Consider the following 25,871-nt stretch of genomic DNA (forward strand, 5'->3'; position numbering starts at 1 on the left):
CAGCGATGGCCCACACCCTTTTTCTCTTCTCTTGAGTCTTGAAAAATGTCTGCGCGGTGAAGGCAGGTGGTTTATTGTTATGATTAATGATCATTGATTAAATGCGTTCTTTCTAGTTCCTATTCATATGACTCTTTGAATCGAGTCCCGGCTTACGATTATCTACTTGAAGGAAGGCGTACGACAGGGGCCATCAACTTTTCGTCATCGGCACCCTGGAATACTATCTCCAAGTCCCACGGATACAATACTCCTGCAACTCGGGCCTTTCATACAGCATGGCGTCGTTGCCGCCGCCGATATCTCCCTCGCCCGGGCTAGGTGACTCGCGGTCTCTCTCGCCGGCACAACTCGGGAATGGATTTCGTGAACTTGAAGATGGAGAACGGACGCCGCTGCTGCAAGCTACGAACGATCTGAGGTCTCCGTCGCCTCTACCGCTGTCTGCGCCTTCGCCGCCAGCGCCATCGGGTCCATTGTTCGAGAGGGTGTGCGAATTCGCCATAGACTTCTGGTTGCAGGGCAAGGGTATGATCCTGGTGATGCTGTCGCAATTCTTCGGGGCGTCTATGAACGTGATGACGCAGGTATTAGAGTTGAAGGGGAGAAATGGTGAAGGGTTTCAGCCCTTTCAGGTTTGTCCGGCTCTCTATATTGCAAATGCTTAAGTTAGTAGGTACTTGGAGAGGAGGCTAATACTTGACTCACAGATTCTGTTCGCGCGCATGTCCATCACTGTCGTTGCGAGCTACCTGTACATGTGGTATGCGAAAGTACCGCAGCCGTTTGGAAACCGCTCTGTACTGCCTCTCCTTATTTTCCGTGCCGCCGGTGGCTTCTGGGGTGTCTATGGGCTCTACTACTCAGTCCAGTATCTGCCACTTTCTGAAGCGACAGTGTTGACCTTCCTCGCGCCGATCCTGAGCTGCTATGCCTGCTCTATCTTCCTTCCCCACGAAATCTTTACCCGCAAGCACCAGCTGGCTGGGCTTGTCTCGCTGGTTGGTGTCGTCCTGATCGCTCGGCCATTTGCTTTCTTGCAGTCCGGTGCTGGAGAGGACGCTGATCCGCTGGAACCGTCGAGAGAGAAACCCGGTGATGCTGATCAAGGCCACCGCGTACTTGCTGTGGTCATGGCGATGGTCGGTGTCCTGGGTGCGACATCTGCATACACATCAATCCGACTGATCGGACAGCGCTGCCATCCGCTGGTTTCGGTGACCTACTTTTCCTTATTCACCACCATGGTCTCCGTTATCGCTATTTTAGCCATGCCCTCGATGAAACTTGAGCTGCCCGGAACACTGCTGGAATGGACGCTCCTCATCCTCCTCGGCATCTGCGGATTTCTGCTGCAGTTCCTGCTCACCGCGGGATTGGCGTACGTGCCTCCACCACCGCGAGTCCGCCGACGACCCACGAGCCATCAATTGTTCAGAACACCTAGTCAGCATTTCAACGAGGAGGAAGAAACCACGACGAAACCAGAACCGGATACCAATGCCCGCTCCTCATCGGGAACAAAAGCGACTGCTATGCTGTACACACAAATGCTCTTTGCGCTGTTCTATGACAATGTCGTTTGGGGAAGTACGCTGTCGGCAGTAAGCTGGATTGGATCCGGGTTAATTCTCTCCAGCGCGTTGTATGTGGCTATGGCGCGAGAGGCGCCGCCAGCACATGCGGCTGAAGGCGAGAACGCGGGGGGTGAGAGACGCTAAGGTGAGAGGAAGTGGAGTTCGAACAATCTTCGCCGGATATAGAATGTCAAGACGTCAGTACTGCAGAGAGAGCACACGGAGGTTGTAGACACCGTGGTGACTTGAGAAGGGGGGTAGAGTGCAGGAAGCTAGCGCACGTTACGCAGTCGACAGGCAGTAGTAAGCCAGGCGGGCGATCTGAGGGATTTGGCCACAGAATCAAAGCACCCCGGGCAGCCTATATGTACACGACCTATACTTGAATTTCCCTACGAATACACGATAGACATGAGCAATGGAAGCGTGATATGATCTTTTCCCAAAAGTTGCTTTCTCTCACAAGAGAGTTTGTACGGAGTACCATTCTAGGTGTTGAAACAATGTAACTGTCGACATGGGATGAAAAAATGCTGGGCGGCATCAATGCATACTTAAGCTCCACCACACCACACCACAGGCTGGCTAGATGGAATCCTGGTGGCCGGAGCTAGGTCCTCCGGGCCTTACCTCAGTTCTGCTCTCACATCAATGATCAGAGTGCAATTGAGCCGATCCAAAAGCTTTGTAAAGGAAAACAATACAGATATCTATTCTCTCAAGCAACTCACATTGAAGGTCTCCTCTAAGTCCCACATCCCGACCCCAGGAAACCCACAAAACTCCGTACGGCACTCCAAGTCTCCAATAATCCCCACGCCTCAGGTTTCAAAATTCAGGCCCTCAGGTTTTGACGGTTTGACCCTAAAAGCCTGAAGGTTTCCCCTAGTCCCAGAACGGAATAGCACTGAGGCCAATCCCGCAGCCACCTGCAGCCAAACGTCATATCGTTGCAGGCTAACCCAAGTCCACCACCGAATTCTCCCGAATCGCCGCACTGCACCAACACGGGGGTGAGTGGTTTACCAATCAGACTCCAAGAAATGGGAAAAGCTTCCGTTGAAGTTGTTGCTTTGTGGCTTGAGTGGTGATGGCGGCGATGGGCGGCGACGAATGAGGGTTAGGGTTGGGTGGTCCCTGAAGCCTCATTTTGGAGGTTCGAGCATGTCACTGGCTTCTGCTGGTGATGGGTGGGTTTGTGCCTGTTATCTTGGGGGCTTGGGTGGTATGTTAGACTTATTGTCTGGGTATATAAGGTGAGAGGAAGATTTCTCCTTGTAGATTTTGTTGGCGCTGGTTGTGAGATCTGCTCCATTCTTCTATATCCATACTTACCCACTTGCCTTTTACATCATTACTTTCTTTCATGGTTCAATAAGTTGATGTCCTCATTGTAGAAGAGAAGATAGACCACATCGTCCTCAACTACCGTCACAATGCGCCACTTCGACGCCTGGCTCCTCCGCGACCCTTACTCCATCTTCCACTACTACTCGACTGGTCACCGCTGGAAGGAAACCGTCCGCGACCTGATTCAAGACCGCAAGATCTGTGCTCCCCCCTCACTCTCCCTCGACAATGCCTCGACGTCTTCACCACTAAACCCCTACGACCGCCCTCCAAACCCTCAGGCACAAAGCGCATTTTTCACGAAACTCCCGCTCGAGATCCGCCTCATGATCTACGAGTATGCTTTCGGCGACGAAGTCGTCCATCTTGTCCAAGTGAAGGACAAGATCCGACATGTGAGGTGTACCGAGACGACGTCGTCGCTAGATAAGAATCGGCGATGCTGCCCCGTCACAGCTGCACGGTGGAGAGCGAACGATATGCCTTCAACATCTCCTTCAAACGATATCAGCCAGGATCAAATCCAGAACAGCAGCATGCTCTACCCACACACCCACCCCTCTCTCCCCTCCCACCTCTGCACCTCCTCAATCCCCCTCCTCCTCACCTGCCGCACAATTTACGCCGAATCCTCCTCGATCCTCTACAAGTCCGCCACCTTTGACGTCGACGACCTAGCAACCTTCATCGCATTCACACTTTCAATATCCCCCTCCCACCTATCCGTGATCAGGAATATAGCCGTTCAATGGACGCCTGTGTGGCAACCAATGGCTGGCGAAGAGTACAAGAGCTCGATTTTCTCGCACACGCACAATGATCGGCTCTGGGCGCTGTTTTGGAGCCGGCTTGGACGGTTGGAGGGGCTGGAAGAGTTGAGCCTTAGTGTCGATTTGGGGACGATCGGGGGCCACACTCCTGCAGCTGGTGTTGGGACCGGTCAAGGGGCTGGAAATAACAATAATAACACGGTTATAAATACACCGAAGCTCCGCCTTGCGATTACGGAGCCTTGGGTTGCGCCGCTTCTCTCGATCCGTGGCCTTGTTTCGTTTGAGTTGGGGATCACGGCGAAGTGCGATGCGAATACGAAACAGGCGGTGCAGGAGGGACTTGTTCGGGATGCTGTTCTGCTGAGGGACCAGTTGAGAATGGTGATGTGCTCGAGCAGGGGTGCGGCGTTACCAGAGTTGGATTTACCTGGGGTGAAGGAGCTTGCGGTGCAGGTGGAATTGCTGAGACGCTGTGCTCTTGAGACGGAGAGGGAGTTTGGACGGGGTGGCAGTGGGAGAGTGAGGCCAAGGCTGATGATTACGGCTGCTTGAGCGAATTCTTGCGGTCGAGATATGAGTTGACGAGGTGCATGTTCTGTGATGTGATGCTGATTGATACCCATTCGATTCCGCTATGTTCTCTTCTCGTTGTGATGCCAGATTGCCACGACTATATTTTCTAGAATAGATTGAGATCCTTGAATTGCATGGATAGACAAGATGTTGTTTACTGTCACAATCTATTTTGCATGACCGGTCCGCTGTTCATTTGTAGTATAAACATATCATGAACACACATCTCTGCAAGCACATGACGCTTTGAACAATCAAACTCGAAACAGCAAAGTGCAAAGATCAAATAACCATAATGTGATAAGATAACATTATACTGCCGAATAAAACAACCATATCTATTATTATTACCTCAACAGACAAATAGATAGTCCAGTAGCCCGTCGCGAAAACAAGGAAAAGGGGAGGTGTCAATTTCGTCCCATGCAAGTGTAAATCAATCAAACAATCAGTACTAGATGATAATGTCCGTCCAGGTATTTCGCCCTCATGCTTGTGCCTGTGTCCTTCAAAGTGTTGTACAGAAATGGTGTGATGTTGGTGAAGGATAATGCGATGAATGTATGTTTGAGGTACGGTTGAAAACTTGACAAGCGGTCAATCAACAATAAAATAGGTGCTTGGAATATGAACGGGGGAAGAGAAGAAGTTTCCTGGATTATCACGACGAGCACCAGGACTGCCAGACCTATGTACATGTACGTACTAAGGTCGGCGCAAAACGAAGATTCGATGATCAGGCCCATATAGCATGGACTGAGTTACTGCCTTATTTCAGAGGGCCCGGCGGCGGAAGGTTCGGCAAACCCGTTGCTGCGTTCCAGTTCAGACTCTTGTTCTTCTTCGCTGGTCGGGGATTGGGCTCGGCTTTCGATGAGAGAGCGGCGGCTGCGCATCTGCTAGATGTTAGTTCTATAGGAAGACGGTGTCTCTATGTAACGCACCCATGCTCTAACTCCGCCGATTAATCCCAGGCTGTAACCAGTAGCAAAATCTGGTTCCCTGCCGTTGATGCTTTCTGGACGACCTAGAGCCTCGACACGAGAGACATGCGACTTGTTGCCTGTCGGACTGACCAAACCACGCGAGCTCATATAGTCCACGCTATTTCTGGCGCTGGGCGCCGGGCTGTTCGGTCGGGAGTTCCACAGCTGTCGCAGCTCTCGGCTCAACTCCTGGCCGGTGTTTGTCCAGTTGGTCATGATGCTATCCCGAAGCTCTGACACATGTCGCTTGATTTCCAACTCGTTCTTCTTCAGCCATGACACGTTCAATTCTTGTCTCGATGCTCCACGCTTGAATTGTCGAGAAATGTAGCGGTCGTAATCGCGAACAATTCTAACCAATCCAAATCAGAAAGGAATTCAAGAATGCTCGCAGAATGACGAACCTTGTAATGACACCAGTTGTGCTCACGCCCTCCGTTCGTTGAGTGACCAGGAACTTTCCTTGAGCCTTGATGGGCGCATAGATGTCATCTCCCTCCGCAGCTCCGTATGGCAGGTCATCGTGAGCCACATAGTCAATCTTATGCTCATCAATGAACTCAGGAGTGACTATCCACGGGCAATTAGGGAAGACCTCGTCCACCCACTTGCAGTGCCGAACACTCTCGGCCCGCTCGGCGCCGCTTAAAACCGTAAGACCCTTGCGCAAGTGAGTTTCCTCATCCCCAGTCACGCCAACTATAAGGTACACGTCCGGAAAAGCTTTCTTGGCCTGCTCGAGTTGTCGCATGTGCCTATAAGGAGCAATTAGTACTATACAAAAAAAAAAAAAAACAGAAAAGTGACCGAGGACCAGGGAGCCAACATACCCAACGTGGAACAAATCAAATACTCCATCGGCATAAACCCGCACCGGACGACCCTCAGGCGGCGGATTGGTCTTATATCCACCGGCGGGATGCTGCAGTTGGCCGAGTACAGGCGGCTTCATCAGTTCTTGTTCTTGCGATGTATTCAGGTGTAGGCCCGGCCGGCTCTTGGTCTGCGACTCGATATCACTGCTGGCGGGCGTAGTCTCAGAGGGCTCGCCTGGATCCTCCTTGCTGATCGAAGTGTCTTGTTCCGCACCACCCGTGGAAGCGTTGCGGCCTTCGCTCATGGAGGCCTTCCGGGCACGTTTTGATGGCGGATTGCTGGCGGCGAGCTTGGGAAGTGGAGAAGCGGCGATGCCGGTGGATTCATCGCCTTCTTCGCCGGATGCATCGCGTGAGGAGGGTTGTAGGAGATCGGTTGCTGATGAGTTGGCGATATCTGCTGTGGAGAGGTGTTGGGAATTGGTGCGCTTGCGTTTGCTGGAGATGGGAGAAGACATGGCGAGAGACTGAGGGAGCACAGCTCAACTTCTGTCAATTGAAGGGGAATTGAGAGACGAGAGATGGGCCCAAGGGTTGGGCAAGAGTTGGTCGAGGCGTGGGGGATATTTAATAGTAGTGAAGGTGACGGAACGGAAAAGAAGACGTGCGGGAGACCCAGGTAGAGCTCAGAGCTATTGTCGGTCGCGCTCCTTGCGGCTGAACAGGGCGACCGGAAGAGACTTGATGACAATTTGACAGCGGATGATCAAAATCTAATTCGACATGAAAATACAACCTTTTAACAGCTCGATTCTTGCTTTTTTTTTTCTTGAAAAGGGGTGAAGAAAATTCGAAGCATCAAAGCACTTCCCGCACGTGGCTTAGACGCTGTACTGAAAGTAAATTACACACATACCGTATAATACAACAGGCTAAATATGGTTAAATACATGGAATACATATACATGGCTCTGCTGGAACCGATACTAGGACGACGCGCTACTGCCTAGGTAGGTAAGTTCCAGGCGTTCAGGTTTGTGCTCATCAATGACGCAAGAGGCAGTCTGCAGGTGATAGAGACATGCTTCCTTACGTAGGGGCTCGCTCTCAAAGGGATCAAGGAAGAACAACGCGAGGTAAAGGCAACAGTATTTACAAAGGCAGCCAGCGGACTCTATCAGCATGCATTAAAATGAGACATCACAAACATCCATTGCTTCATCACATTTCCAGAAACTCCCCCATCAACAAACGATCTTCATGCCGTAGACCGATTTCTCCGGTTACGCCGCGTAAGTGCAAGATGTGAAAAGTACCCTCAAGCTTTTCCAGCCGCTGGGAGGTAGGTCATAGGCCGGCCGTAAAGGAAGCATCCTCGCGGCCATGAACCATGTGTAGAAGCATGTATTTCCAGGCAAAACAAACTGATGGTAGCGAAGCTGAGTAAGAGGAAAGTCAAGCAGAATTGGAATCATGGAGTAAGTTAGAAAGTTCGTCAATAGTGGTTGTTGCGGTATCTTATGTCGGGACATGAAACAAGCGTACCCTCATGAGGCTTGCCTCTCGCGGCGAAGGGAAACAAAGTGAGAAATTCTGATGACAGGGGAAAAGATGCCTCCACACCCACGGTGACCCCTCCGATATACCCATCCTGAGTGACACGAAAGATACCTTGAGCTGAGAAGTGTTCGTTAAAGGAAAAGAGAAGATGGGATGAAAACAAGAGATAGAAGGGTATGAAGTGGTCTTTTTCTTTCGCATCCTCCTCTTCGGTCACTGACCACAGAAAACAGCCGACAGATCGGAAGAGATAAAAAGTCAATAAGGGGCGTGTGAGCGGGCAAAGACGTGGGGTTTCAAGACCGGGGGGCGGAGAGGGAGGCGGCGGGTGCGGTCGTACAATCACACGAAAGTCGTTTCAAGAACCAAAATGATGGGAATTAGGGCGTAAAGATCATGACGAAACTACGAGGCGGCGGGCTTCTGCGGCGTCCCAGTGCTGGTAGAATGCTCTGAGCCGTTAGAAGCGGATGTCTCAGAGGACTGAGGTCCAGGGGTCCCTTCCCGTTCGTTCCTCTCTGTGTCGGGTTCATGGCGTTGCACTTGGTTTTGGAGACCCTGACCCTCCTCGTTGTGATCAAATAGTTCCTCGTCATTCTGTTTTCCTGGAATTAACGTGCTGCCATCTCCCAAAAGAATAATTCTACCAGAACGCACGCTAAATGGGCGTCGATCATTGTCGATCTCGTATTCATCAGGGTTCTCTTCAAACTGGTTACGGATGCCAGGTCCTCGGAATTCAGCTGCACCCCCCAACGTCCAGTCAGTAGGGTTTAGGGTCCGTGGGTTCCTCGAGAGACTTGCCGTACTCGGGCGGAGCACAAGGTCCGTCACCATTAGCAACCCGCTCCGCGATCTGGTTATACCATTCCTCCTTGGTTTTGCCGTTGAGAAGACCGATAATGACCATGGTCATGTTGTCACAGCCGACTCCGCCGGTCTCGCTGTTGGAGGCAAGGCAGTTATCCATCATGTTTTCACAAATCCGGTAGAGATCCTGCTTGGCCGCGATACCGCGACGAACAAATTCAACTACAGCTTGGGAAGATTGGCAATCCCAAATACCTTTAGATTATCAGTGCGCCGAAAACCCAACGCGAATAAAAGAAACGTACCATCACAAGCAATAACTAGGAACTCATCGTCATCAGAAAGATCATGGACTGTGACGTCTGGGTATGCGGTGACAATCTGTTGTTCAGGGGAGAGTTCAGGGCTTTTCTTGAACTCGAAATCTCCAATGGCACGCGATAAAGCCAGGTTGCCGTTCACACGACCAAAGTCAACGAAGCCGCCGGCGGCGCTGATACGAGCCTTTTCACCTATATCCTCGGTATCAGATCGTTATATCGCAAAATCAGTCAAGAGGAGCTACGGACCTTCATTTTGGGGCTTGTGATCAAAGGAGAGGGGCTTCGCACGACCCTTGACACCCAGAACTGAGCGAGAATCACCAGCATTTGCCTGCAATCAATGTTAACTGACCATCTTTCCAACTCCGGGTCGTCAAGAAAAACCTACCACCCAGATTTTATGCTTTGAAATTACACTCACAGCCGCAGTGCAGCCGGAGACTTCCTCCTCATATTTGGGATCTAATTGATTGGGTCAGACTCCAATAGACCGACACCGGGCGGGAGGAGAGAAAGGCCCCCAGCGGTAACTATTACGAACCTTCGAGAATCGCTCGGTCGGTCGCCAGGAAGCCGTCCTTCAGAGCTTGTTCGATATCACCTTTTGAAAAAGTCTCCTGCTTTGCGACAATCTTGTGAACATTTTCTCCTGCAAACAAAGCAACTTTATCTCCACCGTGACCATCATATACTCCGAAGAAAGCAAGGCGTTTATCAGGGTCGGTGGGCTTGTCGTTAGGGTCGGACTGCTTCGCTTGGAGATCTAGGACAGCGGCATGGGCGTCCTCCATGCTGATTCGCCAGCCCTGCATGGCCGAAAGGCCGTATATACAGCATTCATCTTGACCTTCTGACGAAGTCTAGAGAGGATCAACAGCATTAGCAATCATCGGGAAGGGGCTTGTGCAATAAATAGGGGGAAATAATTAAGGGATAATAAAGGTTGCAGTGCAGAGGGGAAAGTTTTTAAGTCTTGCTTGGATGGGGACCCCGCAGGGATGAGGCACGAATCTGGAACTCCTCGGGCGAGAAAAAAGCACAGGTAAAATGACGACAATCACGCGGATTGGCCCCTGGTGACTTGAAAGAAGAACCGCGGAATAAAGTACAGCCAAGAAATGGTATGTTCACAGTAATCGCTGTTGAGAGGAAAGGCGGGCGAGACAGGAAAGGGTTTTGGAATCGTAATCGGAGGGCTTGTAGTGTGGGGGAATAGGAAGACAGAGGGGTTTCAAGGCAGCAAACTTGAATCGTCAGTTTCACCCACCTTCTCGACGACGGGCTCTGACAAAGTCTGGCCCATGATTTCTATCAGGTCGCAATTAACAGATGGGAAGTGGAAGAAAAGGCCAGAATCACAGAAGCCCTGTGAGAGGTTTGGAAGAAAAAGGCGAGGATAATAGGAGGGAGAAGAGAGGGGGAGGAGAGAGCAGAATCAGGTGGGAGAGAGCCGAAGGGTAGGAGGGCAGAATTGATAGGGCGGCGTGCGGGACAGTCCCAGAAGAACCAGATCAATTCACTCTGCCCAGGCCTCAAGTGAAGGTCACAACTCTTTGAACCTTTTATGCGAATGATGCTGAAGTGGGGAACCCACTAGATGAACTCATCTTGACATACTATCCTGTCTTTGTCTCTATCCTATATCTCCTGCTTCATGGCCACGCTCACTACGTAGGTACCTATGTACAAGAACTACCGGACTACGACATAGTTACTTGCTCCATAGATGACCGCTGACGCCACTCGAGCACCGGTACAACAGCGCTCTCTACATGAACCTGGGTGCGAAAGCCCACAGACAATCACTGATACAGCCAAAAGAATAAGGCAAAAGGTTCTTCTGGACACTTAGGGACTTTATATCAATAAGCAAGGACAGATGCAAATTTTCCAGTCGCGTGCTGCCAATGCAGGTGATGAGGAAACTCAAGACGGAAACGCTTAGCGCAGCTGACTCCACATGACCTGGTCAAGGCTGACCCTACCTACCTAGGTACCTAAGTAACCCTCGGGCGGTAGGTGTCACCCTCTAAATATTCCAGCAGCGCTGAAGAGTGCCTGATGATTGATCAGTCAACATAGTACACTCACTCCCCTTAGTTTGAGATCTCAAGCGCACACTCCCATTGGCTTTGCTGTGAAAATTCTGTCAATCACACCATGCCGCGATCGAGAATCAGAATGCATCCAATCATTGCTGTCGCTCCAGGAGTTCTAGTAAGACCTAAGAGACCAGCTGAAACGGGTCCTACATCTTAAATTGGACTGGTTGATGATACGACTAGAATTCGTCCAGGCTCCAGCTGGACAACTAAATTATTCTCAAGATTGAACCGCGACATAAACCTAGTTACACGAGTGAAATGCTGGAAGCCCCCTAATAGAAGTACAGAACAAATGGTATCTCGGTCAAGCACGATGCATCCAACACTAAACAAAGGCGATATCACTCAGCACACTTCCGGTGGGCTCTCTGTGTAAGCCTCGCTGATACCCCGAGTCTCCCTCAGCCGTGCGCATCAGACTCACTCGCCGAGCCTTTGCGTCGTACGGTACAGACGACGTTGAAGGGCTGTTCCGCAGACGACGCCAGTTCTGTAGCGATGGATTCGATCGGGACCAACGCCGGGTCATCAATGGGTTGTGGTAGTTATCGGTTCCATATGCAACGTCATCACGTCTGGTAGTATTCAAACTTAGCTCGCTAAAGAAACGAGGAAGTGGCGATATGATTTTCGAGTAGTGTTGTGCTAGGCTCGATTGACTTGGCTCATTGTTCAATGTTGGTAAAGGCTGTATATTAGGTGACTCCTCAGACAAGGAACTGAGATAAGCCGAATGCCGATAATCGTCAGTGTAAACGGACCCGGACATTGCCAGGGACCAAGGGCGCTCGCGCCGCCGATAGTCATCGTTATCTGTAGCACTATTGACGGTATCCGCGCGGCTGGCATTGCTGCGGGCTCGCTCGAGTGCACGTAAACCGGAAGAAACTCGACGGCTAATTGGACCAGTAATAAACGGGTTGGAAGAATGTCGACTTCTTGCGCGACCTTGAACAAAAGCCTCTAACGAGTCCGGCTCGGATATGGTCAGACTATCACGATCCACGGCACGTACACTCATTCTCTTGCTGTTGTCCTGATGGTCTCCGGTACGAGGAGGGCGAGGAAACAACGGCGCCAAATTGCCGAGGCCACTTTCCTCACTTTGCAAAGATGCCTGTGTGTTCTGCCAGGAAACTTTCACGTAGCCGTGTCCTGGTGGTCCGAAACCTCCCGCCCCATGTCCAGCACCGCTGAGCCTCACTGGGAGACCCGCGGCAACGGAGGAGATACCACTCGATCGTTTAGACCATCGTTTGGAGCGAGAAGATAACGCAGAATTACGTTTCATGGATCTTCTAGGCTGGATTGGCCTGAGCGGCTCTCGTCGTCCGGAACGATTAGAGGTGACCCTACGCACTGGCGGGGGGCTGCTCTGGAAGGAAAGTCGGGTGGGTTTTGGAGCGGGCTCTTGAGGAGGTTTATTCTCATCTTGCTCTGGGTCACGCAATGGAATAAACCCCCAATCAATCGTGGGGCTCGAGAAGGCATCGTCCTTGTCTGGTGATGGCTGGATACCTTCATTCCTGGCTTCGTTACTGACGTTCCACCAAGGCTCTAGCTCCAGCTTCGGCGGTTTTGATTCAGGCAGCGAAGTACGGCCCATAGCTGGTGGATTTCCCGGCGCGGTTCGCTCGAACGGCTGGCAATGCGCTAAACCTGGACCAACGGGTGCTGGAGGAAAAGATTTCTCTTCGAACCCTTGTCCTTCATCCTGCGACCAGTTTTGCTTGCGACGTCGACAATAGAGTAAGAGTAGGATGATCGCAATGCAGCCTAAGGGGATAAAGATTGCCAGTGCTATTATAGCAGCTTTATTCCCGTGCGAATTGTGTGAGCCGGGGGAGGGCGAGCCAGTTCCATCTAGATCTTCTGCGGCCACGGTGGTAATGGTAAATGTCTTGTTTCCCTCCGCCGTCCCCCGGCGAGCTGTTAACCAAACGGTGTAAGCATCCGGGTGCACGTTTGGCGGCACTTGGCCATGAAGCGTTCTATTCTCATTGTTATAATGGAGCCAGGGCACTTGCTTGCCTAAATCAACATCAAGCTCAGCAGAGTCATCGACAAGACTTGACCCATTCAATGTGAAACTAAAATATTGTCCAATAACAGCATCACATCCAATGGGACCGGCACGAAAAAATTGTGAGTATTGCAGCGACACCACGAGCGTGGCAATGTCTTGGTAAATATCCTTGACGGTTATAGTGACGTTACTGTCGCGCCCATTCGCTGGGGGCTTTCCTTTAAATGATAATGTCTGCTTATCCACCTTCAACCACCCGGGTGCGTCAATATTTGTGTCTGTCAACATATCGCTTGTCGGTTTATTCCCATCCAGGGTTAGCAACTTGGCATATTGAGGGCTAATTAGTTCTTCTCCGCTATCGACGAATAGGGTTTTCGCGCTTTGTTCAAACGATAAGGTGTGAGGGCTGACAGTCAAGTCGAATGTCGTAGTAGCTGCACTGAATCCTGAGACATCAGAGGCAACCATATTGAGGCTAAAAGTCTGAGGTCCGATGTTGGGCGCGGTGCCGAAGAATCGAAGGGCTGACTGGTCAAAACCAATCCATGAAGGTAGAGGAGCATTGTCTGGATGTGAGGTTCCGTAGTAGACTGTCGAGGGACGTGTGTTGCTGAAAGTCTCCGAATCAAAAGATATAGAGAATGAATCGCCAGAGTGCACGACAATACTTGAGGGAGAAGATGTCGAGCCAATCGCTTGCAGTTGCGGACCAAGAGATTTCCCAACTGTCGGACCATCGTCCGTAGTGACTATAAGAGTCACTTGCATAGAAGCCGATCCGGACGCGTCAGAAGCTATCAGGTCGAATGTCGGTGAACCTGCATCTTCTTGCCGAGGGATCCCTGATAGGGTACGGGACTTGCTATCCACCTTGAGCCATGATGGGTTTTTGGATAGCGAGTATGTCGTTTGCACGTCACTTCCACCAAAGGTACCCTGCGAAAAGACGAACTCGAATGGCTCTTGTACTCGAGCCACTGGGGGTAGTTGCGCATTCACAGGATAGTTCGCGATCACAGCTGCATTGACTGCTGATAGAAAGCCTAAAAAAATCAACGCGAGGAGCGCCATGAATCCAGATGAGGGCTAGACAGCCTAATAGAAATCCACCGGAACCACAGAACAGCGGTTTCAAGAAATCTCTAAGAGGTCTGAATGGCGAGAGTCCTCTAAGGCAAAAAGCAAGCTCGTGAAAGCCGGAAGAGTTGGAGAGAAAGCAGGTCGGAAGTGGGAAAGCGCTGCCCTTAGGGACATTCTCCCAGGGCGTTCGCGTCTAAGGGCCATCCTATACAGGAGAATCACAAGGTTTTCATGTCCCTTCAATGAAGCCATACCTGGATATGTTTGACGTCACAACGGTATGGGAATGGTTAGAGATCGCGACTTGCGCGATATGGCACACGTTGTGAAATGCACAATCTGCAAGGGATGCTTCTAGGACTCAAGGAACAGCATTTGCATTGACCCAACCATTCCCAGTGAGTTCTAGTGGCCCTTGATACTTTAGCCCCTTCAGCATGATTCGTTCACTGCAAATTGTTTCGCAGGGCGGCTGAGGAGCTAAGGAGCCTGAAGGGGAGGCAGGCGGGAGTGACAGGGGTATCGTCAACTGTCACGTTCGAGATCGAGGATCATTTTGATACCATTACGGCCTGGTGCATAGTAGTCCAAAAGCTCCTCGTGCTCTTCAAATCCATTGCGGACATACAAAGACCTCGCAGAGCCCCTATCTTTATCCACCCAGAGGTGGACATGCTGGCAACCTTCTTTTCTCAGCCGGTTTCGAATGTACTTCATCAGTTGCATCCCAACACCCTTTTGGCGGAATGCCTCTACGACGCAAACCTTATGAAGGAAGGCAATCCCTCTCTGTCTGATGTAAAGAGCATAGGCGATAAGCGGTTGTGGTTGTGGTTGTGGTTGTGGTTGTGGTTGCGCAGCTCTCGAAGTTCGGGTCACATAGATGACTCTCGTGTTGGGCTTCTTACGCCAAAGCTCCTCACCAAATGGATAAGCCTCACTGGTGGGGAATGTCTTCTTTTCGATGCGTGTAATCTGGCTTAGAATCTCGAATGCCTGGGTTTTGCCCAAGGAATGAATGTCTGAGATTGTCAGATCCTCCAACATTTTCGAGACGAGTCAGGATCTACACTCAGCGCGGTTTCAAGTGCGACAGTCTCAGTCCGCGGAGGACCCGAGATGTTGATCTTGTTTCTTTTCTCTTCACACTGAGTTGTGTGAAGTTTGAACTCACTCGGTTCACTCGATTTGACACCAGAAGAAGCTAAAATTTATTATTGTCGGGCTGGGCATATGCTCCGTACAGGTCGAGTAATTACGGTAATTTACATGATCCAGGAATTACCAGTAGTGCCCACTCCATACTCCGTACCAATAACTAGCAGGGCTTCCATGTAGCCAGCTGCTTCCTGCCCATCACAATCAACGGGTCAACAGCATTCATCGAATATCTTGACAAAAAATTGGGTTTCCAGAGAAAGAGAAAGATACCCTTGAATCATCCACGTTCCTATAGTCCTCTCAATATGCCCCCGCAACCCGATGATAAGCGCCAGGCCGCCCGCGAAGTGATTGACATTCTTCACGAGATCTCAACTCTTCTTGTATGTGGTCTAGCTTCATTCTTCGTTCTGTTTCTTGATTCCCTAACAAACTTGCTAATCCGCTTAATGTTTAAGAACACGAACTTGGACCGAACGGAGCTTTCTCTCTGCGTGTCTTTGATCGAGAATGGAGTTAACCCTGATGCTCTCGCAGTATGTTGGCCCTAAGGTTCACGTCTTAAGATTAGGCTAGGCCTGCCTTCTAATTTTGTTTAGACTGTAATTCAAGACCTGAGGAAAGATGCCGCAACCACCCAACGCGCTCCTCAGAACGAATCTTCGGAGTGATGATGCATCTGCTTTTGGTGCATGTTTTGCGTTTTTTAAACCCTACAAATATCCGAATTCAAGATTCAATGATGCTTCAAGTTGCCATGTCACCATTTGATCAGTATCACACGTTACATGCTAAAAGTTCGATGGACAATCCGGGCCTTGAGCCTTCAGGAGGTAAACAGTCTGGTATCACAAACATCGCCTAAGGCGTACACAACAAGGGTAGCTTGGAAAGGAAGGAGAATAACAACATATAGGCTGGTAACCTATGAATATACAAAGGTAGCAGCAGTATCGAGTGACTAACGCTAGATGAAGGCTTACGGGGACTTTCCAGCGCTATCCACTTTCACGCCGTCTTTGGAGCTTAAGCCGATGTCATCAGATACAGCTTCGACTGTCGCTTTCTTTGTGCGATCGCTCTCTTCTGTGGCGGCCTGATCCTTGGCTTTGGTATCCTTCTCATCGTCGCTATCGCCGAGGCTGAAAGGATCGTTTTCTCCAACAGGAGATGGCTCAACCGTCGAAAGAGGCTGCCATTTGCTCGGCTTCCCCCCTGCAGGGGATTGCCGCTTAGCCGGTTCGGACGCATCATACAAATTGCCAATCTCTGTAGGCGGACCATCCTGGAACGATACTTTGCGCCTGTCTGGTGAGGGCGAAGAGCTCTTATACAAGGAGGAGTTGGCAAGAGGCCTTGGGGGGCGAGGCGGGGGGGCTGCGTTCATGTCAGTTAGCTGGATTGTTTTATGTTGGAACAAGCGTCAGGTCTCGGTTCAAACCTTCTGAGTCTCTCAGCTCGAGTGCCGAAAAGTCATCGCTCAATACTTGTGGGTCGGCGTCGTAGCGCTCACGATCCCCACTACGACGGCTCAGGTCGCCGCTTCTCCGTGGTCGACCGTAGCTTTCGTCTCCATATCCACGTGCAGCATGGTTGTCCTCGTCCTCATCCTCGCCGTCAAGCCTCTTCTTCAAATTCTGAACCCATGAGCTGACCTTGGTCTGAGTGTCGAGGAATCCCTTGCGAATGTTTTCGCGAATCACGGGCAGGTCATCTGCAGTAATGTTAGCCAGTTAAATCATGACTTACAAATTAGCCAAGATAGGACAGATATACCGTCAAAGAAATTGTACTCCTTCTCCTCCGCCTCATCCCCTCCGACCCTCTGCCGACGATATGCCTCCTCTTCCCGCGGCTGTGCACGACGATTGTAATGTTCGGCGAGTTGGCGAGCGTAGAGCTCATCAGCTTCCAGCTGTCTTTGTGCTGCGGATGGACGCGGTGGCTTCGGAGGGGCATAGTCATCCTGCGTGTTTGCATTCGGGTCCGTCATGCCTGGAAGTATATTAGCTCATAGCCTTCAGAAATGAATAGAATATGCGCACCGAGGAGTGCATGGAAAGCCCGCTCCACATCATAGCCGCTGGCCACCAACACGGCCCTGACAACGCCAACATCGATAGACGGAAACGCTTCCTTGAGAGTATTCTCGGCTTCTTGTTTGGGTGACAAGGGGCGTGGTGGCTTTGTCGGAGCCGCCCCTGTAGTGCTCTGCGCGGGAGCTGATGGAGCGGAGGTGACACCTGTCTCTTGATACTCATCGTCGAAGTCGAGTGGGCGCGCAGTGGTCGGAGACTCTGGCCGTGGGCTCAGTGGCCCGACTGATGCCTTGTTGGTCTGGCTGGATGTGAGCAGCGAGTCCAGAATCACATGCGGGGATGGAGGGGTGGTGGCATACCGTCTTGTCTGCCTCTGACATTGTGCTAGATATCAAAACGTACAATTAGGTGATTTCAAGCCTCTGCAGAAGACCGGTCTTGAGTTTAGAAAACCACAAGAGTTGCGGCGAAAAGTATTTCAACAGGCAGAAAGTAATTGAATGCTTGTGGCTGGTTGCGATTGGAGGCCCAGTCGGAGCTCAGAAGCATCAGCCACTCACTCTGGGCCGCTGACCCATGCAGTGACGTTTGGGCACGTGACATCCCCATATGGAGCACAGTCTGGTGCTGCTTTTATAAGCTACCCCGTGGACGGGGTACAATGCTATTGCTCAAAATCATTTTGGCCTCAACATTGCCAAGCGTGGGAGATGAACTAGCCCAGATTATTTGGGTGCGCTCAGAATAATTAAATTGGATTCATCGATGGCCTGACAGATCATCATCTTGTACACAATCCTTACTGCCGGGCCAGAGAATGGCTTCAGAGTTAGACCTCGGGACGAGCTTCCTTCCATCCCTATACAAACCCCCTTCATTGCTGCCGATCGCAAGGTATAGGGAGAGTCTGCTCTACCTCGTGGAGACATATCCTGTCATTATTGTTGTTGGGCAGACTGGAAGCGGCAAAACTACGCAACTACCACAATACCTTGATCAAGCAGGATGGTGCACAGAAGGGAAGGCCATTGCGGTAACACAGGTAAAGCCTTTTTGAGTATTGCAAATCACTCAGTCTGGACTAATGATCCAACTAGCCACGTCGAGTGGCCGCTACCACTATAGCAGCCCGAGTAGCTGAAGAAATGCGCTGCAAACTAGGCGAGGATGTCGGCTACTCAATCCGTTTTGAAGATCAGACATCTGCCACTACTAGAATCAAGTTCTTGACAGATGGGATGCTGCTTAGAGAGGCACTTGTTGACCCTCTTTTATCACGGTACTCGGTTATTATGGTCGATGAGGCCCACGAAAGGTCGTTGAGCACGGATATACTTTTAGGGATCCTCAAAAAGATACGCAAGAGGCGCCCTGAGCTTCGTGTCGTGGTCAGTAGTGCCACACTGCAAGCTGAAGACTTTTTACGATTTTTCGCCGGAGACGACTTCCAGCAGGGTCCTGAGGGTGAGATTGGCGGAAGCGTTGGGAGAATCATAAGCCTCGAAGGTCGGATGTATCCAGTCGATACACTCTTCCTAGAGTCACCAGCCGAAGACTATGTGGACCGAAGCGTCAAGACGGTTTTTGACATTCACCAACAAGAGGGTGAAGGTGATATTTTAGTTTTTCTAACTGGCCGAGAAGAAATTGAAATGGCTATACAGCTGATTTCCGAACGCGCTGCTGCACTGCATCCAAAGGCCCAATCTCTGCTACCTCTCCCTCTTTACTCCGGCCTTACAACGGATCAACAGATGTACGTCTTCGAGCCGGCACCGGAAAATACCCGGAAAGTGGTGGTGTCGACAAACATTGCCGAGGCTTCTGTGACTATCAACGGGATTGTCTACGTTATAGACTGCGGGTTCGCAAAGCTGAGGGCGTATGACCCCAGCACAGGCATCGAGACTCTCACAGCAGTACCAATTTCGAAAGCCGCATCTGTCCAGCGCGCCGGTCGTGCCGGCAGAACCAAGCCGGGAAAATGCTTCCGTCTCTACACCCAATCTACATACGAAAGATTACCTGAAACCACCATTCCTGAAATTCAACGATCCAATCTTGCTCCTGTTATCATGCAACTGAAGGCTTTAGGAATTGACAATATAGTCCGTTTCGACTTTCTGACATCACCTCCTGCAGACCTTGTGATACGCGCGCTCGAGCTTCTGTACTCTTTAGAGGCTGTTGACGATTACGCCAAACTTACTAAGTCCATAGGTATGCGAATGGCAGAACTTGCTGTGGACCCTATGATGGCCCGAGTCCTCCTCTCCGCACAAGCATTTGGCTGTTTGAGCGAGATCTTAACAATAGCAGCTATGGTCAGCCTCCAGGGGGCTTTGTGGGTCCAACATGACGGAAATAAGCAGGCTTCAGAGAGTACCCGCAGAAGATTTGCGGTCGAAGAGGGCGACCATCTCACCTATCTGAACGTGTACCAGGCATTCGTCTCGAAAGGAAGGAAAGACTCCAAGTGGTGCCGAGATAACTTGTTAAATTTTCGGTCCTTGCAGCGAGCTGTGAGCGTCAGAACCCAGCTCAAACGGTACCTTGAACGTTTCGGCATCCGGGTGGATGAGAGTCTTCCGTCTCATGGTAAGCAAGTTGATCTTGCAAAGCCTGCTGAGCAGATACAACGCTGCCTCACCACCGGCTATTTCGCACATGCCGCCAGGATGCAGCCCGACGGTACGTTCAGGACTGTTAGTGGAGGCGTAACCCTTTACGCTCATCCTAGCTCCTTGATGTTTGTAAGTGCTTCTCCTCTTGTGAACTCAGTTCAATAACACAATTGCTAACATCGCTTCCAGAATCGAAAAGCGGACTGGGTTATCTTCCACGAAATAATGCAGACCGGCGGGAAGACATTCATCCGGGACATTACCAAAATCGAGAAGAACTACCTTCTCCAGTATGCCCCTAATTACTACCAGGTCTAGTCAGTATGAACATTAGCTGGAATTACCTAGGACCCAACTCTATGATACACCACAAAAGCCATACTTCCTGCCATACATGCTTGGGTACAGTTCATAACGCATAATCTCATCAAATCGGCGTCGCCTCGCGAGATACATTATTTGCGATTGCCGAGATGTTTATTCTGTTTCCTCGAATTTGCCTGGCAGAGATCGTCTATCTTACTGGCCAGGCATGATTCGACTGCCAACACCGCTCACACCAGGAATGGCAACATGGTCATTGGGGTTAGCCGCCGCTTCGTACAGGAAGCTAACAGGCTCTCTATTCAAAGCCATGAATTGTCCCTTGAGACCAATATACCCGACTTTCGTGACGTCGTCCTCGCCATCGCTCCAGTTATCTTCAAAGAACAAAATGACGGAGGTGGTAGCATTCCAATGCGCCCGGTTCAAAGGTAGCTCGAACACATCGGTTCCTGGAATCGGCTGTGGGACTTCAATCGTCTGGGTGGCTTTTAGCTCGGAGGCGGTCGAAAAGTCCAAGTCATCTCGGTTTTTGAAGAGTTTCAGCGTCTTTGGGGCAGATCGTGTAGGTGCAGTGTAGATCAATACGGAATGGACGTTGACTTGGCCGGTGAAACTGTAGGAATAGGAAACAAGGAGTTGTTAGCGGGGGCTCTATACAACTGTTCGGCGATCGGTTTATGTCGAAGTTCAGTGAGGGGCACCGCGGGGTAAACCGCGAAGAGAAACAACAAGGCACCAAGCGTATATATATTAGTGGAAGATAGGAAAACGTACGGAATATACATCAACAACTGTTCGTCCGCATCACTTTCTAACTCCGGCTCGTCATCCTGCCTCTCAGCCCATGTTTTTTTGACAATCGCAGCTCCGGACTTAGGTAATGCTTCTGTACCACATTTTACCATTAGAGACAAATGAATCTACTGAGAATGTCAGAGCGATAGATGTACCATTCAATGTAATGATTGAGTCGAACTGGATTTGCGAGTACAGCAGAGATTGAAGGGCAGGGGTGATGTCGTTGGAGTGATCGTGACCATCGTCTCCCTCGCCGTGGCAGTGGCCGTGGCCGTCATGATCGTGAGAATGATGACGCGGCATAGTAATAATCTCGACTATGGTCAAAGCCTTTCGATATTAAAAATATGGATGCTGAGCTCAATGGATATCCTTAAGGCGGGGTTGTCATGGGTTTGTGCTGGAGATCTCGCAAACAGAAAGGATGTCATCATCCGTCACATCGTGAAGCTCTTTCAGACAACTGCAAACTAACTACCTATGTATACTTCTTAATTTATTTCTGTAACGTGACATAACTTTGTATCCTATTCTACTATGTATCTACAAGGTATGTCCGTCAATACTCATTGACCTACTGTGGGACATTGAGTCTTATATATAGTTGAGTATGATGGTGCTAGTTGTGTGCAAAGGGTATATTATCAAGTACAAGACCGGTCAATGAAACTAAGAACTTTGAAATCTATAATGCCCCCATCAATATTGGAGTGTTGATGACTCCTGGTATGCATGGTTGAGAGGTTGGGGAAACCGACTAAGAACTCCACTCAACATGTATATATAGTATACATCTGGATTAAGAAGCGGGTATCGCAGTCCGCTCTCTTGCTCTTGCTTTCGCTCTCGCTTTCTGCTTCGCCAGATCCTCTTCTAGAACTTCATTTGGGACTTCCACATCCGGTTGCGCTGTCGGTACGTTGGGAAGGCTGATTGGGCCCTGGACTTCGCGGTGCAGGACTTCGAGTTCATCTTCAACGTCGTCCTCATCCTGGTTCGACAGATGCCCAGCAAGCATCTGGCTGATTTCCTGAAACGCCAAATGTGTTAGCCATGTCACCAGTATATTTTCTTTTCAGGTTTGCATAAGAGCTCCCTACCTCTTGATAGGCTCTCGCCTCTTCCGATTCGCCCATCAATTTCTCCACCCCTTCGATGCCACCCATCTCCTTGTTGATTGTTTGAAGAACCTGTGTACCTTGCTGCAACCCAAACATGACGTCCTTCTGTACAAGCGCAAATTCAACCTGACTGGTTAGTTGCTCTAGCTGCGCTAGTTGAGCGTCCGTCTTCGCTAGGAGTGACTCTTGGTATTTCTTGCGCCGAAGGGCGAGGAGGGCTCGCTTCCGATCATCTCGGGCGAGGCATTCTTTCGCGATCGCGGTTTCGCGGTCCGTGAGGACTGTGATGCGCTTTTGATACTGGTGTAGTCTATCCCGCTGGTTTTTCATATCAAGAATTGCTCTACAAAATTGGATGTGATGTCAACGGCCGCGATATGAGTTGGGAAGAGTGGGGAGGGCTCAGGCTATCGTTTACGATGCTTTAAACCCGAAAGATATATCGAAATGAAGGAACCTAGGCTTACCGATCTTGTGCAGAGATCTTATGGGAGCTATTTGAGTTCCCCATTGTCACCGCATGTTGGTCGCTAGAGGTAACTTGTCTCCCAAAGCCGGCGTGTTTGTGGTGTTGGAGCACGAGGACAAGAGCCGATAAGATAGGTACCTATGTAGGTATCACTGGGTTGATGAATGACGTTGTACGGGCGGTAAACTTGTATCAAATACACTGGTACCTACCTAACTACCTAGTACCTACCTAGGCGTACTAGTACATACCAGTACCACACCTAGAAACTGAAGCAGCGAGTGAGAATTACCGGGGAATACCCCACCGACTTATAAACTACGCCGGCCAATCTATTCTCCGAACCTTCAAATTATAGAAAATCCGCCAGGTGGAAGACCATTAACGATTAGTATAGGTATAAGTGAACAATTTGCATATTTTGCTGGAGATGCCTCGCGGGGGTAGACCAACTCTGAGGCAGGGCCTTGACAAAGAGGTGAGACACCTTCATAAACCTTCGGTGACAGTCGACCTTCTCTAATCCCTCTCATTTCACAGGTCTACCAAGTCGTTCGCAAGATTATTGACGATCAGGCGGAGAATGACCAAGTTCGTCTGTCGGTAGCAGTGATTTACGACTCTATCAAACGATCCAATTCGAGCCTGAACAGAAAACCCAAGCGTATCCTCGAAGATAGTATTGAAAGGGTGGTAGGAGTGATCAAAAGCGACGTGCTGGAGGACGATGAGAACGATTCAATAGACGGCGATTTCGTGGGCCTAGAGGAGCAGGCGGTACCAGTATGGCTCCGGATCGACCTTGCGATTATCGGTACTGACAGTCGCAGGAGTCGAATAGCATGAATAAGAGCCTTGTAGGCGCATGGAACACCCCGAAAATATCGAAGCCCGAAACCACTACCACAGTGAATGGCACTCCGGCGCCGCCTACAACGAAGAAGCGAAATCATGGAGACGAATCGCGCTCGTCTAAGCGACGCAAAGCAGACAATGCCATTGATCGATCACCCCCGACCCACGTGAGCCTTGCGGATTTGGGTGGGTTGGACGATGTTGTGCAGCAGCTCGGGGATCTAGTTATTCTTCCAATGACTCGCCCACAGGTATATCTAGCGTCGAATGTGCAGCCACCGCGCGGTGTGCTCCTACATGGTCCGCCAGGTTGCGGAAAAACCATGATCGCAAACGCCTTCGCCGCAGAACTCGGCGTTCCTTTCATTTCCATATCTGCTCCGTCTATCGTCTCAGGAATGTCCGGAGAGTCTGAAAAGGCTCTTCGGGAGCATTTTGAAGAAGCGAAGAGGATCGCGCCGTGTCTTGTCTTTATTGATGAGATTGACGCCATCACGCCGAAGAGAGAAAGCGCACAAAGGGAGATGGAGAAGAGAATCGTGGCCCAGCTTCTCACATGTATGGATGACTTGGCCCTTGAGAAGACGGACGGGAAACCGGTCATTGTCTTGGCAGCTACAAATCGCCCGGATAGCTTGGATGCGGCTTTGCGACGAGGAGGTAGATTCGACAAGGAGATTAACATGACTGTTCCTTCTGAGCCCGTTCGTGAGCAAATCCTTCGTGCACTAACACGCAAGATGCGCCTTGTGGACGACCTCGACTTCCCAACGCTAGCAAAGAGAACACCCGGCTTCGTAGGTGCCGACCTGAACGATCTGGTTTCCACTGCCGGTTCAGCAGCTATCAAGAGATACCTCGATCTACTGAAATCCAATAGCGGCGAAGAGATGGAAATTGAGGGAACAGATAATCTTAGCCCCATGGTCAAAGACCTCCGGCGGTTAATCACACACGCGAAAGAAAACCCCATTGGTAACGAAGCAGAAGTCGTCCTCGTCTCAAATGCTGATTTCTTCACTGCTCTTCCCAAGATTCAACCCTCTTCTAAGCGTGAAGGCTTCGCAACTATCCCAGACACCACATGGGCAGACATTGGTGCCCTCGGCGGCATCCGCGATGAACTGTCTACAGCAATAGTTGACCCCATAAAGAATCCAGACGTCTACGCCAGCGTCGGTATCACAGCACCAACAGGTGTCCTTCTATGGGGCCCACCCGGTTGCGGCAAGACGCTCCTCGCGAAGGCCGTGGCGAACGAGTCCCGCGCAAATTTCATCAGCGTCAAGGGACCCGAACTGCTCAACAAATACGTCGGTGAATCTGAGCGCGCCGTCCGCCAGGTCTTTGTTCGCGCTCGCTCTTCTGTTCCTTGTGTCATATTCTTTGATGAACTCGATGCCCTTGTTCCCCGTCGAGATGATACGCTATCTGAAGCATCTGCTCGCGTTGTCAACACCCTTCTCACAGAACTAGACGGCCTTGGCAGCAGCCGCCAGGGTATCTATGTTATCGCCGCCACGAATAGACCGGATATCATTGATCCAGCTATGCTCCGACCTGGTCGTCTGGAGACCCTCCTCTTCGTGAATCTGCCATCGCCGTTAGAGCGTGCTGAAATCTTGGAGACGCTCGTCCGCAAACTACCCATTGAATTCAACGAGGATCTTAGACGTCTGGCTGAGGATTGCGAAGGGTTCAGCGGTGCAGATCTTACCAGTCTGCTGCGGCGTGCTGGTTACAGTGCCATCAAACGGAGGGATACGATCAAGTTTGAGGACTTTGTTGCCGCGAAGTCGTTTATCCGCCCTAGTGTAACGGACTTGAAAAAGTATGAGAAATTGAGAAGGGATTGGAGTGGGGGCGTTGTATAAGTGTAGGTGTGAGAGTGTTATTACTATATAGATTTAGACATGGTTGGCCTGGTTAGAACTGGAAGATCAGTTACGATTATGTTATCAGCACTACTACCTACCTAAGTAGAGGTGTACCTTTAAGAGTCATGATCCAATTGCGTTCTACCATGGTAAAAAGAAGAAAATCACCTCATTGATACAGAGAATGGTGGTTAAACGTTCGGCGGCAGTGTTCTAACGAGCAGCGTCAAGTCCACCTCGCTTTGATCAGGCCCATCAGTTTTCTTATCTGCTCCAAAGAGCGACCTAAGATCGTCGCGATCACGCCTCTATGTCACCATGAAGCCATGGAGTTACTAGTGTTGATAAAGCAAGGCGTACAATATGGCTGAGATCGCTAATTCCCCACAACAACAAAACGTACCTAAGAATGAACTCAGAATGGGATACAACGAAAAACCACAAGGATAACGCATCTGGTTAGCCAGAAGCCATCTTCAAACCCGGGCATTTGGTGATACCTACAAGCAAAATCCAGCTGACAAGGTTATTACGCGCTTCCCATCAGCCCAATGGCTCCCTTCAGGACATATCAGGGCTAGGAAGATCTGAAAAGATAGTGGCATAAGATGTGTCTATA

At 50.4% G+C, this 25,871-nt stretch overlaps 11 protein-coding genes across 11 annotated transcripts; 4 read left to right on the plus strand and 7 right to left on the minus strand.

The window, feature by feature from the left end:
* Nucleotides 1–5: 5 nt before the first annotated feature.
* On the plus strand, nt 6–2,092 carry BJY04DRAFT_198728 (DMT family transporter). The gene is made up of 2 exons (XM_073712654.1): nt 6–635; nt 711–2,092. Exons 1-2 carry the CDS (start codon nt 279–281, stop codon nt 1,719–1,721), a joined length of 1,368 nt encoding a protein of 455 aa, XP_073567003.1. The 5' UTR covers nt 6–278; the 3' UTR covers nt 1,722–2,092.
* Nucleotides 2,093–2,583: 491 nt separating this feature from the next.
* Nucleotides 2,584–4,483, plus strand: BJY04DRAFT_131780 (uncharacterized protein). The gene is made up of 2 exons (XM_073708500.1): nt 2,584–2,833; nt 2,975–4,483. Exon 2 carries the CDS (start codon nt 3,014–3,016, stop codon nt 4,250–4,252), a length of 1,239 nt encoding a protein of 412 aa, XP_073567004.1. The 5' UTR covers nt 2,584–2,833; nt 2,975–3,013; the 3' UTR covers nt 4,253–4,483.
* A 160-nt stretch (nt 4,484–4,643) lies between these two features.
* Nucleotides 4,644–6,925, minus strand: BJY04DRAFT_131766 (choline-phosphate cytidylyltransferase). Its single transcript, XM_073708499.1, has 4 exons — nt 6,090–6,925; nt 5,664–6,014; nt 5,218–5,611; nt 4,644–5,169 (listed from the first exon to the last, which is right to left on the minus strand). Exons 1-4 carry the CDS (start codon nt 6,590–6,592, stop codon nt 5,035–5,037), a joined length of 1,383 nt encoding a protein of 460 aa, XP_073567005.1. The 5' UTR covers nt 6,593–6,925; the 3' UTR covers nt 4,644–5,034.
* Nucleotides 6,926–8,313: 1,388 nt separating this feature from the next.
* BJY04DRAFT_131812 (PP2C family serine/threonine-protein phosphatase) lies at nt 8,314–10,288 on the minus strand. Its single transcript, XM_073708501.1, has 5 exons — nt 9,309–10,288; nt 9,156–9,229; nt 9,014–9,098; nt 8,750–8,956; nt 8,314–8,699 (listed from the first exon to the last, which is right to left on the minus strand). The coding sequence occupies exons 1-5, from the start codon at nt 9,577–9,579 to the stop codon at nt 8,398–8,400; spliced, it is 939 nt and encodes a 312-aa protein (XP_073567006.1). The 5' UTR covers nt 9,580–10,288; the 3' UTR covers nt 8,314–8,397.
* Nucleotides 10,289–11,197: 909 nt separating this feature from the next.
* BJY04DRAFT_222321 (putative transmembrane glycoprotein) lies at nt 11,198–13,972 on the minus strand (the record flags this gene model as incomplete). Its single annotated transcript, XM_073717348.1, has 1 exon — nt 11,198–13,972. One exon carries the CDS (start codon nt 13,970–13,972, stop codon nt 11,198–11,200), a length of 2,775 nt encoding a protein of 924 aa, XP_073567007.1.
* A 534-nt stretch (nt 13,973–14,506) lies between these two features.
* Nucleotides 14,507–15,028, minus strand: BJY04DRAFT_222322 (GNAT family N-acetyltransferase; the record flags this gene model as incomplete). The annotated part of the gene is made up of 1 exon (XM_073717349.1): nt 14,507–15,028. The coding sequence occupies one exon, from the start codon at nt 15,026–15,028 to the stop codon at nt 14,507–14,509; it is 522 nt and encodes a 173-aa protein (XP_073567008.1).
* Nucleotides 15,029–15,447: 419 nt separating this feature from the next.
* BJY04DRAFT_222323 (mitotic-spindle organizing protein 1) lies at nt 15,448–15,813 on the plus strand (the record flags this gene model as incomplete). The annotated part of the gene is made up of 3 exons (XM_073717350.1): nt 15,448–15,525; nt 15,601–15,678; nt 15,742–15,813. 3 exons carry the CDS (start codon nt 15,448–15,450, stop codon nt 15,811–15,813), a joined length of 228 nt encoding a protein of 75 aa, XP_073567009.1.
* A 301-nt stretch (nt 15,814–16,114) lies between these two features.
* On the minus strand, nt 16,115–17,711 carry BJY04DRAFT_131852 (CUE domain-containing protein). The gene is made up of 5 exons (XM_073708502.1): nt 17,541–17,711; nt 17,188–17,479; nt 16,919–17,137; nt 16,584–16,856; nt 16,115–16,519 (listed from the first exon to the last, which is right to left on the minus strand). Exons 1-5 carry the CDS (start codon nt 17,559–17,561, stop codon nt 16,122–16,124), a joined length of 1,203 nt encoding a protein of 400 aa, XP_073567010.1. The 5' UTR covers nt 17,562–17,711; the 3' UTR covers nt 16,115–16,121.
* A 2,613-nt stretch (nt 17,712–20,324) lies between these two features.
* BJY04DRAFT_222326 (PITH domain-containing protein) lies at nt 20,325–21,233 on the minus strand (the record flags this gene model as incomplete). The annotated part of the gene is made up of 3 exons (XM_073717351.1): nt 20,325–20,745; nt 20,907–21,018; nt 21,083–21,233. 3 exons carry the CDS (start codon nt 21,231–21,233, stop codon nt 20,325–20,327), a joined length of 684 nt encoding a protein of 227 aa, XP_073567011.1.
* Nucleotides 21,234–21,533: 300 nt separating this feature from the next.
* Nucleotides 21,534–22,764, minus strand: BJY04DRAFT_198746 (ESCRT-III subunit protein VPS20). Its single transcript, XM_073712655.1, has 3 exons — nt 22,519–22,764; nt 22,031–22,394; nt 21,534–21,960 (listed from the first exon to the last, which is right to left on the minus strand). The coding sequence occupies exons 1-3, from the start codon at nt 22,560–22,562 to the stop codon at nt 21,730–21,732; spliced, it is 639 nt and encodes a 212-aa protein (XP_073567012.1). The 5' UTR covers nt 22,563–22,764; the 3' UTR covers nt 21,534–21,729.
* Nucleotides 22,765–22,923: 159 nt separating this feature from the next.
* Nucleotides 22,924–25,299, plus strand: BJY04DRAFT_198748 (putative AAA family ATPase/60S ribosome export protein Rix7). Its single transcript, XM_073712656.1, has 3 exons — nt 22,924–22,998; nt 23,061–23,303; nt 23,351–25,299. Exons 1-3 carry the CDS (start codon nt 22,951–22,953, stop codon nt 25,247–25,249), a joined length of 2,190 nt encoding a protein of 729 aa, XP_073567013.1. The 5' UTR covers nt 22,924–22,950; the 3' UTR covers nt 25,250–25,299.
* The last annotated feature ends 572 nt before the right edge of the window (nt 25,300–25,871 follow it).

The sequence above is a fragment of the Aspergillus karnatakaensis genome, assembly GCF_047715665.1.
Source record: "Aspergillus karnatakaensis strain CBS 102800 unplaced genomic scaffold BJY04scaffold_58, whole genome shotgun sequence".
Lineage (NCBI taxonomy): Eukaryota > Fungi > Ascomycota > Eurotiomycetes > Eurotiales > Aspergillaceae > Aspergillus > Aspergillus karnatakaensis.